Here is a 12,716-nt window from a genome sequence, read left to right as displayed (position 1 = left end):
AATAACATGTCTAATATTGAGCTGCTAATCTTCCTGCCTCAGATCTGCTTCTCCTACAGAGTTTTGCACCGCAGTGAACAACTCCATTTTTCTAGTTACCCAAGCCAGAAACATTGGAGTCTTCCTTGTCTTCTGTCTTTCTCTACACCCCTTACTTGATCCGTTGGCAACTCCTATTAATTTTACCCTCCAAGATATCGAGATACTCAGAATCTCACCACATCTCACTTTCAGCACTGCCACAACCCAGGTCCCAGCCACCATCATTTCTCATCTAGATTACTGCACATGCTTCCTAATTAGTCCATCTCTTTGCACCTGCCCTTATCTCCCTCATGAACAATCCACAATGATATCTTTGACCTCATCTCCTGCTTCTCTCCCCTGTTCACTCACTGTCCAGTCATGTTCCTGTGTCAGGGACATCACACTTGCTGTTCTCTCTGTCTGAAGTGCTCACCTTGCTGCAACCCCAGTTATCTACATGGCTCATTTCCTCACCTCCTTCAGGTATTTATTCAAATATTATCTTCTCAGTGGCTACCCCATCTAAAGTTGAAACCTTCCCCCAACACTCCATAACCTCCATCCTCTGTTATTTTGTCCTTGGCACTTACCACCATTTAGCATATTGTATATCTTATTATTTTCTCTTCCCAATAAAATTAAAGTTCCACGAGGGCAGGAATTTTTTGTTTTTGTTTTTTTTTTGTTCACCACTATACTTCTAGTCTACAACTACCTGGGATACTATCCATAGTCAAGAAATATGTTCTAACAGAATGAAGGAATGGAGAAATAGTACCTTGATTCTTAGTAGTCTGCTCCACCCAGATCCTGTTGGGAGGCTGGAAGGTGATTGTACCTCCAGAAATGATTCAGATTTTTAGTAATCTTTAGTTCTTGGAACATTCTCTGCTTCAGAATGTTTTTGCAGTAATTTCTGACCACCATTTATGATGTCCAGTTTCCAGATGTGATAGGAGATTTTCCTCCATTAAAAGCTCTCAAATGTCTCAGACTAATAAAAGTTTAGTATTTAGAAGGGATTCATTTTATATATGAAAATGTTCTATGAATATTTTTCTGGCTGACTTATAAAATTGAGATCTTTGCCTTCTGTGGAGACCCCAATTCATAGACTTACTTTATTCCATAGAGAACTAACCCACTAGACTTCTCTAGCTTAATGCAGTTTCTACTGTGAGCCCATACACTCAGAAAACACAATACTATCCTTTGTAATGCTCTTTACTTTTTAGTTGGCTAATGATTGGATTTGACCAAAAATATCCTATATGGATTCCCAGCACTACAGCATATTCAGTATTAGTCAGGAAGTTCAGGTTAAGCTCTGTGTCTCAGAAAATAAAGAGAATGGTTTCAGTAGTAGGAAAATTATCCCAATTTAACTTCTGGAAGGCACAGTAGCCACAAGGGAAGTCTTCTTTATATGAAGTTTGAAGCACAGCCAACTCTTCCACCCTCTTTTTTTTTTTTTTAACATCTTTCCCCTACTTTTCCCTTTCCTAAAAACTAAAACTTTGAATTTTTACTGGTTCTTCTAACATAGAGCACAAATGAAGACTGTGCAAAGGATAGAATGATTAGACCTGAGAAATTGTATATGACCAGTGGAATGCAGAGAATACTCTTTTTTGAAGGGTATTCGTGTATTCCTGAGTGTTAGGTCATTCGAGTACTGACCTTTAGTAATATGACAGTAATTAGAATGGATTATTTGGTATTAGTGAAGAAGCCTATGCTCATTATTAAGACTTTCAAGGTGGCTAGGCATTAGCTAATAGGTTCATGATACAAACTGGCAAAAGAATAAGCCATGGTCTACCTTTGGTGTTGGCCCAAAGCCAGGAAGAAGGGCTACTGCTATCTCCTACCACCCCAAGTTCTTTCTTTCTTTTAAATGTTTATTTTTGAGAGAGAGAGAGAGAGAGAGAACATGTTTTCGAGGGGGAGCGGGAGGGGAAGGATCAGAGAGAGAGGGAGACAGAGGATCTAAAGCAAGCTCTGCACTAACAGCAGAGAGCCCGGCATAGGGTTTGAACTCACAAATGTGAGATCATGACCTGAGCCAAAGCTGGATGCTTAACCAACTGAGCCACCCAGGCACCCCTCACATTCTTTATTTCTTTGAGACAATGACGTCTCTGCAAAAATGGTTATTGGCTTTCAGTTTTCCTTCAGGGAATATTCATATGGGTAATGTTGGACTTCACTGTTATGAGACTGTATGTTAAAGACCAGTCTCCCAGTGTGATTCAGTTTTTGCTGCCAAACCTGGGTAAAAAGGAAAGCCATCACAAGTTTCAACAAGAAAGCCAGCCAACAGAGGAAAAGGGTATTGATGTTTTACTTCCAGTGGGACAGCATAGATGAACACCCATTTGTGTTTCTACTTGGCATACTGACCCAGTCTATCTTTGGAAAACCTGATTATAGGGCATGGCCATCAAGCATAGATATGTGCACTTACTATGCGGGTGTGGAGAGAGACTGCTCTCTTCCCAGTATATACTGACTTCTCTGTCTTTTCTCTACTGGATTACTTTGGAACATTCCATTTCAGAACAAGTTTATTTCTTCTGTAACAAGAAGGCTGAAGGAAAAGGAATCTAATCATCTATGTAATTGTAGTTACGTATACTGTTTCGCAGTAACTTTCACAGTTGATCTAGAAATTTAAGAGGTCTCCTTAAAAACATACTTTATCCCAGATACACACTAGCCTTGGCTTCTTTGGTGTAATGAGGCACTTATTAGTTAGCAAGAAATTTATTATTTTAATAGTCTTATATAGTTGGATTATATTCTAGGACAAAGGTCACATCTATTTTCCACTGTTAAATTGGCATGCATGTAAGTTAGAGGTCTTGTCTTTTCTTAATTACATTTAATCATATGATTGGAAAGTTGCAAAATTCAGTGATTCCCAGTGGGCCTTCTCTTTTCTTCAATAAACGAGAGAGATACTGTTTGGTTGGCAGTCACTCAAAGTACACTCAACTGAGTGTACTTTCTCCTCCTCCTTCTTCTTCATCTTCTTCATCTTCTTTCTCTTCCAACCTTGGAATAAATAAACTTTACCTAAGAAACTCTTCCTGCAAGGTTACAACAGTTTTGTAATTGCAAGCATTTAAAAATCTAACTTCTGAAATAAATTTTCCTATAACATGTCAAGTACCAAGACAAAAGGAAAAGTAGGAAACTTTATTGCAAATATATTGTTATGCACAGTTACTATGAAGGGTGGATAGTAGCTTATAGTACATTTTATAATAAAAATGTCTGTTTTTTTTAAAAAAATGTAATTACATGGTTCTGGGACACCTTCACAAATTCATTGGCATTTGGATAGGCTGAACTTTGGCACCTTTGCCCTAGCCTTTTCTTTAATGGGTTCTGATTTGAATTGAGTAGTTTTCAGTTTTTTTGTTTTTTTTTTTTTTCCAAATTTGTCCTTGATAATGTGAAGAGGATAGACATAGCATGTGTAGTTTCTGGAATGAAACTATATGTGAACAATCTGTTTAAATGGGCAAACTATTACTTTATGTCTGAAGGCATATGTTGGAAATATACTCGATTCCTTGAACAATCAGAACAATAGATTTTAAAGGAATTTAATAGTCATTATCCTAGAGTTTTCCTTATGTCCTTAGCTATGCTATATGACATCATCACAGCATTTAATATTTACTGAACTCAAAGTGGAGTAGAAGCTAAACTGAACTATGAGATCATACTTATCCCTTAGGAACATAGATTCTAGGGAACTGTCTAGTTTTGAGATTTTACATTTTCATTCATTTGTGATTAAATCTTGACCTAAAGGGCTGGTGTATTCCGGGAGGGTGACTAATGCTATTCCATAAATCCCAGCTGGTTGGGATTTATGATTCTAAATGTACTTTTAAAACTTGTTTAAAGTCATATTTAAGTCTAATCAGGTGACCTACAATACAAACTGTGGAGAGGAGTGAAATAAAAGATTGGTCACAAAAGAGTGCACGGGTTTTGATCCTTTTTTTTTGTTTGTTTTAAGAAATTTTTATTAAACTTATATCATCCATTTCTCCTATCCTTCACTTCCCACCTCTGACAACTCCCAATCTATTGTCTGTATTTATGAGCTTGGTTATTTATATTTATATTTATATTTATATTTATATTTATATTTTTATGATTCTACATATAAGAGATATCATACCATATGATACCATATGGTAAGATATGTCATATGATATAAGAGATATCGTATGGTATTTGTCTATCTCTGTCTGACTTACTTCACTTAGCAAAGTGCTATTGAGGTCCATCCATGTTGTCTCAAATGGCAAGATTTCATTATTTTTGTGGATGAATAATGTTCCATTATATATTATATATTATATTTATATCATGTATATATGATATTACCACAGTTTCATATGTACAGAATCATATATCACTATTATATATATATTTGTACCTTGTATCATGTATCCCAATTTCTATATCTTGGTTACTATAAATAATGCTTCAATTAACATAGGGGTGCATATAAAAAAATAAACTTACATAGTTTGGACAGATGAGAATGATGGCAGAAAAGAGCCACTGTCACATTGTATGTATTTGGCAATACAGATCTATGGCAACTGATAGGAAGAGGGACTCATTCAATAAAAATAAGAGGGAATTGAGGGCTGTCTAAAACACTCCCCTTTACTGAGTCCCCTTTACTGAGTTTCTAGCTGGCTTTTGTTATTTATCTTGGGTTTACATCCCATGACCAAAGATTCTCTCCCTCAGCTACTAAGAATTCTCTTAGGAATAAAAACAAGGAATCACTCCTATAGATAACATCCTTATATGTAATTCTGACACGGTTTTATATACTATGGAGTCTTTTAATATACTAGAGCCTTAGCTTGGGTAATAAATCATAACATCAAATGTAAATATGATTCACTATAATATACACCTGAAATTATTAGGATATTTTATGCCAATTATACTTCAATAAAAATACTCTTCAAAATTATTTTAAGTTTTTATTTTAATTTCAGTTAGTTAACATACAGTGTTATATTAGTTTCAGGTGTACAATATAGTGATTCAGCACTTCCATACATCACCCTGTGCTCATCATGACAGGTGCATTCCTTAATCCCCATCACCTGTTTAACCCAACCCTCCATCCCCTTTTCAAAATTATTTTAAAAATGTCGGGGCGCCTGGGTGGCTCAGTCGGTTAAGCGACCGACTTCGGCTCAGGTCATGATCTCACGGTCCGTGAGTTCGAGCCCCGCGTCGGGCTCTGTGCTGACGGCTCAGAGCCTGGAGCCTGTTTCAGATTCTGTGTCTCCCTCTCTCTGACCCTCCCCCGTTCATGCTCTGTCTCTCTCTGTCTCAAAAATAAATAAACGTTAAAAAAAAAAAAATGTAAGCATGATTTATATAACACGTATCAACAAACATAGTTAAAGATTGTGTGAGCAAGCCTGAAAAGATAATATACCTAAAGTTAACCAATGTAATATACTCTATAAAATGATTACTTTTGAAATAACCCAATTATTATCTTTTAGGCAAATCCGTAGGATTCTATAAGAGTGTGATGTAAAATTGTCATTTTTCTTTCATTCTTTCTATTTCTGTAGTACTAATAGCAACTTAAGGGAAGAACTATTAAGTTAATTACACACACACACAACACATACACATGAATATTAAAGGTTCTTGTATTCTGTCTTGGAATGTTTCACAACTACTTTTATGGAAAGAAACAAGGCCCAGTTCTGAAGTTTTAGAACTTTAGTGGTGATGTGGGCTTTTTAACTTGTGAGGAAAATAGGTAAAAATCTCCACTGTTTACATTTATGGGGGATACAGAGGAAAGGGAGAGGGTCTTGGAATTGAGGGTGAGGTTGGAGATAAGGTTACCATTGACATGTGGGAGTTCTCTGGCTAGGAGGGACTTGCTGAGAGGAGTAGAGACAGGGAGTCTTTGGATATGGCTAAAATACTTGTGAATCATGTGAGTATTGGGCTTGATTAAAATTCTAAATTTTTTCTGACTCTGTGGTTGATCTCTTGATCTGTTTTCACTCCTGGTTCTACTAATGTGTTTTTTTTCCTCCTCTGGGGGGTGGTGAGCAGTCTATAAATAATACCTTATGTAGAGCTTCCTCTGATCTCTGCCCTTTGTTCTCATCTTTAGTGTGCTAGGTGAGCGTTTAGTTTTTTTCTAGGAAAACATTTTTCAATCATTAAACCTTTGGGTGAAGAATGTAGAAAAACAGTTTTTTTTAACCCCCTCTTTATCTTTTTCAATATCTTTCAGAAGGTTTGAATTGAGAGAAAGAAGCATTTTTCTTTGGGTCATAATGAATAGCAAACTGACGATGCTTTCATGTTCTCCTTTACCAGTGTAGAAAAAGTCTGTATGTGTAATATGTGGGATATACAGACGGTCAAATGTGTTTTGCTTTCATTTCCATTAAACTTTTAAAAAGTTTCTTGTATATTGCAAAGTTATCAAAATATCTAGGAGTCTTAGAAAGACAGTGGGTTGTTTGTTCCATTGCTAAGGTTTATAGGAGATCTATTATTATCAGAATAGATGTGTTCACTGAACTTGTGTATTTTTAAACATGTGGAGCCAGACTTGAAGAGAAAAGCTTCCATTAGAATCTCAATGAGAAGGGAACATGTGTCAGCAGAGAAATACAAAGTAAGACATAGCAACACATGCTGGCCCTCTTTAAGTATTAAAGGGGAATTTTATATTCATCTGACCACTTCATACACCATATTTTTCAAATAATTAAGATAAATACTGGTTCATAATTGATATTTCACCTTATAGAAACTTGCCTTGTGAAGTCACAACAGAATTCTCACAACGGTGGTTATTTTTACATAGTGTAGGCTTTCGTGGAGAATTTTGAAATGCACATTTTCCTATGTTATTTTAAAAACCTAGTAAAATAATCATTCTTAAGGATTTCATGGTTATGTATAGACAGGTGGGAAACCAAGGATGCTCTTAGATCCCTTTGGTTTATTTTCTTTCCCTCTAACGCCATGTGAAGGAGCAGTCTAATGACTCTGTTTGGTGTATTCATAAAGGTAATGCAATTAACGATATAATAAGCTTTTAAGACTCCATCAAAGGAGACATTTTGGAAGTGCTGGTGGGGGTGGAGATGGAGGGTTTGATGTAGCTATTTCCAGAGAAGGTTAGAATACTTTTAAGTGCTGCTCACTAATCTCATGTTCCTAGGTGGATTAAATTTGAAGAAAAAGTGGAACAGGGTGGGGAAAGATGGAGCAAGCCCCATGTGGCCACATTGTCCCTTCACAGCTTATTTGAGCTGAGGACATGTATGGAGAAAGGATCCATCATGCTTGACAGGGAGGCTTCTTCTCTTCCACAGTTGGTGGGTAAGTATGTTGTTTAAAGTTTTTATCATCTTTTTAGCTCTACCAACCTGTCCATGGGTGTCCGTTAATGCAGATGAATTCTATAACATTTATTTTCTCTCTTTTTTTATACTATAAAACTAGTAAGGTTTGTTGCAGTTTTGGAAAATATAGGCAGATATTGAGAAGAAAATAAAAAATCATCCATCGTGCCTCCATAGGCATCGTTAGCATTTTGGCATGTTTCTATCCAGTTTTTATTTCTCAGTCTTCTCTTTTATGCTTTTAATTTTTCACATTATTTTTATGGGGATCAAAATGTGTATGTACAGATCTTCATTCACTTCCCTCGCTTATTAGTGGAAGGTTAATATTTAGAATGGAGGCTCCCTGCTCCTATCCTTGGTTATATTGGACTGGAAGTATGGAGACTAGATTTCTAGAACTCTGACCTTAGACATTGCACTGAGCTTCTCTGGGCCTCGGTTTCATCATCCGTAAAATAGGGCTTATGTCCTATGTCAGAAGGAAAATAGTCTAGTTGCTGGGTTGGGACTAATTTTGTAGGTGGAAGTCAAGATCCTTTAACTATATGTAAGAAAGGTTGTGGGGAGAAAGGAGCCGGCAGCCGCATGTACTAGCCACATGGGCTAGTGACTGGTCCTGTCACATTGGTGCTGAGTATCATTTATACACCCACCAGCAAGTCACTGAACCTCCTGGTGCATTGGTATCTTTTGTGATTAGTGCTGTGTAGTGAATGTTAACTCATCACGTTGAACGCCTTGAGCACACATCACTACATTCCAAACAGTAGTAATTGTTTTCATTTTCTAACAAAAGCCTGGCCTAAACTGCCTTATTACCCTATAGATCTAGGGATACTGAAGATCATGTTTTTCTCAAAATGAGATACAGGGGCTCTGTTTGTCATTCCCAGGAAAATTCAATAACTAGATGTCCTCTGGACCTATATGGATGACTACACTTTTCCAAGTGGGCTGCAGGGTGCCTCATTTGGGATTATGGGGAAGACAGCATGGATTGTGGCCCCACAGAAAGTGACCAGTATAAAATTCTTGTATATCAGACTCACCACAAAATTTCTTTGAATATCTATAGCCAAAAGGCTTGTCTATGGCATCTCTGTTGTTGTTGTTTTTTAGCAAGATAGTAGGAAAGCTATAGCATTTGTATTGGAAGAAAAGGTTAGTTGTCAAATGAGGCATACATCTTACTGATGTATATGTATCTGATTCTTCTTCAGAGAGCTTGTTAGCTCCATTTGCAAAGAAGTCCCACACTTTTCATGAACCTGAGACACTTTAAGGTACACGTGGAGAAGGGGGAAGTAAAATATGTCTTCATATGGGGTGGCCAGAATTAATTAGTTCCTGCATTTATTCAGCAGTGGTGCATGAACTTCTACAGTGTGCCAGACACTATTCTAGGCCCTGGAATTACGTTTGCAAATCTCTCACTTTGTACATGAGATAAGTTACAAATCCACATCCACAGAGGTTAGAAAATAATGTAGGAAATAATGCTGCATGTGGAATTTTTCACATATGACCAGGCAAGTGAGGCTGAAAATGGTTATCTGGAGAGATCTTGGATTTTTGTACCCAGGGAACAAGAGCCTGTCTACAAAGACAGAAGCAAACAGAAGGGATGGTTTTCTGGGTGATTTGTTTTGCTGCAAGGGAGATTGTTACTCAAAAAAATATCATGGTTAGCAAAAATCCGTCCAGTTTTTTGAGTGAGAACTGCAATTTCTGTGTTTTCAGACTTTAAGAACTAATCTGGAGCAAAGATGTCTGAAATTAGACAAGTTGAAAAAATAAGTCAGAATGCATAAATGCTGGATAAAATGGGAATTAAGCTTGTGGCTAGGCAATATATACAGTCTCGGAAGAGAATGTGTGTTATGGTTTAAGGGTCACTAGAAAGTTTCCAGTAAGTAAGAAAGTAAGTCCTACAGTAGAACTTGGGCTTTTCTATAAAACTGTCTTCAGGATCTTTAGTACTAGAAGGACCCATCCTAAGGAGCTTCTGATCTTTGGCAACTGACTGATCTTTTCCATGCAGTTGGAGACAGAATCCCATATTATATTGGAGCCTTGTTTAGCCACTGGCCAAAGAAAGAGGGTCTGGTATTCACTAGACTTAAGGAAGATTCATTAAGCATTTTATGTTCTCACTTTAGTTTTCCATGACTTTTTATTATCAGTTGTGGACTTTTTTCTCTAACCACCATCTCTTTACTTTTAAAAATTGTCATTAAATTGTAAAATTAGGCACCACCATGTCACTTTGAAGTACCATCACTCATTCTGGAGCTGATAATACTGGAAAGCAATCCAGAGGCAAATAACATACATTACCAGCAAAAGAAAGGAGGGAGGGAGGAAGGAAAGGAAGGAAGGGAGAAAGGGAGGGAGGGGGGAAGAAAAGGATCAAAATGCAGGGGTGGAGGAAGAGTGTGTTTGGAAGAGTGTCCCTGGCTGAAAAAAAATATTTAAAAATCCTCGAAGAATCAAAACATTACAGAGGGTTAAACAGTATGAAGAAAAAAGCGCCCTAATTTCGCTTTAAATGACAGAAGATGGCACAGTAACTTGAAGAATTATTGCCATTATTTGGTTATTAAAACATCCTTTTCTAGCAGAAGGTGAAGCCGCTGTTTTGTTCTGCGTTGTGCTGATAATTCAAAGTTGTGAATTATGTACAGTTCAGTCTCTAAGATGCATCTCCCCTCCTCCCCTTATCTCCACAAAGGAGAAGTGAAAGAAATAATAGTGGGTGTGATTATATCAAACAAACAATAGCATGATTTTTATCTTTCTTTGCAGTCCACCTGCTCCTTCTTCTCAGTGGCCTGCTTCTGAGAGGCATCCTCCCTCTGCAGGTGCAAAGCTATCACCATGTGACTGTTTAAGCAGGTGTCACTTCTCATACACACAGCATTCAGCCTCGTTCTGATTCTCCTCAGGACCTCTCTTTGTTTTCTTCATGGAGAACCCCTTTGAATGCTAAGAAAAATACTTGCCTTTAAAATAATTAAAGGATAAAACATTACATGGATTATTTTGATAGCTTGATTATTACTCTCATCATTATAGTCCTACAATGAAAGAGTGTCATTCCCACATGAAGGCAACTGCATGAGGATTTTCCTACCCTCCTAAGTTAAAAAAAAATCATAAGCCATTTCAGGTATTGTATTATGATGGGAAATGGATTAGGAAAATGTAGCTCTATCTATTTTTGGAGTTCTCGTTTTTATATTTAAAGGCATTGCTGGGCTGTACGTGTTGGCAGATGTGTTAGTCATGTCGTTCCTTGCTTTTAACACCTTTTAGATTTTCAAAATGGCAATGTATTTTTTATCACAAAAGTAATACATGTTCATTGTGAAATAATCCAGAAAAATAGAACACACAAAAATCAAAATACCACCATTCACAGCAGTTTTTGTACATCTCCGTTTACGCCTATGAAATTTATTTTACTAATGGGATCATACTGTAACACTTTAATCTGCCCTTTTTAACTTAAAAACTTAACACAAATTTCTTTCCATGTGATTAAATATATATGTGAACATGATTTTGATGTCTGCAAAATATTTAATAATTTATTATTGGGCATTTAAGTTGCCTTCACATTTTTATTGTAATGAATAAGCGAACATTTTGTTATAGTTGCGTGAAATTGTTTATTTTTTAGTACAGATTTCTAATGGTGAAATATTCAGAGAGTTTGAATGTATGGAAGGGTTTTGTTCACGTATTTGCTGAGTGGCCTTCAAGAAAGGTTGTACTAGTTATTACCATTACCCTCAGGATGTGGAATATTCCCTGTGGCACCCACTTTTCACATTCATATATACATTTGGCCACTTTGGTAGATTAGTAAAATCTCATAATTGGTTATATTTATAAATTACCTTTGTTAGTCTTGAAGTTTAATGTTTCTTGGACCTTGTATTTCATTTGAAAATGTTTATCAGGGTGCCTGGGTGGCTCAGTCAGTTAAGCATCTGACTCTTAGACTTCAACTCAGGTCATGATCTCGCCATTGGTGGGTTTGAGCCCCACGTTGGGATCTGCGCTGACAGCGCGGAGCCTGCTTGGGATTTTCTCTCTCTCTCTTTCTCTGCCCCATTCTGCTCATTCTCTCATTCTCTCTGTCTGCTCATTCTCTCTGCTCTTTCCCTTGTCTCTCAAAATAAATAAATAAAACTAAAAAAAATGTTTATCACTTTTGGCCTTTTTTTGTTGTTGTTGTTGCACGAACACCACCATTCTCTTGGTTTGCAGAAGCCCATGCATATATCAGGTTTTTGTTTGTTTGTTTGTTTGTTTGTTGACTGTTGTCTTGGGTCTAGGGCTTTTTTATTTTTATTTTATTTTTAATTTTTTTAACGCTTTTATTTATTTTTGAGACAGAGAGAGACAGAGCGTGAACAGGGGAGGGGCAGAGAGAGAGAGGGAGACACAGAATCTGAAACAGGCTCCAGGCTCTGAGCTGTCAGCACAGAGCCTGACGCGGGGCTCAAACTCACAGACTGCGAGATCATGACCTGAGCCGAAGTCAGACACGTAATCGACTGGGCCACCCAGGCGCTCCTAGGGCTTATTTTTTAAAATGGAGAAAACCACTGTGTGATATGGGGAACGATATGGTAAAGTGTGAGTCCAGAGAACCTGGTTTCACTTGGGCAGCTGCACCTCTAGTTGGGCTTCTCCTGAGAGCGAGTCACCTCTTTTGCCCCCTCTTTTCCCAAATCTGTGTGACAAGAGACTGAACTTGGTGTTTCCTGAGTTCTCTTTCAGCTCTGCCATCATCTGTGGTTGGCACGTTCCCTCCCAATTGGTAGTGGTTGTGGGATTTTGAACACTGAAGGCTTAATTTCAGTGTAGCTGTTAAATGTTACTGCCCCCACTTTCCTTGAAAGGTTTTGTAGTTTGTACTTAAAAAGATCCCTGTAATGTGGGCTGTTTTATGGAAATGTAATGAAGGACATAAGCCACACAGATGTCTTAACCTGTTCTAACTGGTGATTTCCAGGCATTAGTAACAAAGGGCTGGCTGTGCATATGTATGGATAGTTTTGAGATTACAAGGGAAGGCAGGCACAGAGGGAGGCCCTGCCAGGAAGGGTAGATAAGAAACCCTTTAATCCACAACCCTGGAATTAGAGTAGGAGCTTGATAACATGTGCCACAAATACGCTGGGGCCGTTTGCTTATTTTTATGGTTCTTCTGTCAAATGGAACTTCTGC

General features: G+C 37.5%; 1 protein-coding gene across 2 annotated transcripts in view; it reads left to right on the top strand.

The window, feature by feature from the left end:
• Positions 1–12,716, top strand: part of SLC4A4 (solute carrier family 4 member 4) — a 302,161-nt gene that overhangs the window by 98,638 nt on the left and 190,807 nt on the right. For both annotated transcript variants that reach the window (XM_047857278.1, XM_047857277.1), the window contains exon 4: positions 7,289–7,449. In XM_047857278.1, the coding sequence (XP_047713234.1) occupies positions 7,289–7,449 (161 nt within the window). The remainder of the gene's footprint in view (positions 1–7,288; positions 7,450–12,716) is intronic.

This window comes from Prionailurus viverrinus, chromosome B1 (assembly GCF_022837055.1).
Source record: "Prionailurus viverrinus isolate Anna chromosome B1, UM_Priviv_1.0, whole genome shotgun sequence".
NCBI lineage: Eukaryota > Metazoa > Chordata > Mammalia > Carnivora > Felidae > Prionailurus > Prionailurus viverrinus.
Note: the sequence above shows the minus strand (reverse complement) of the source record. Positions and strands in the feature narration are given on the sequence as shown.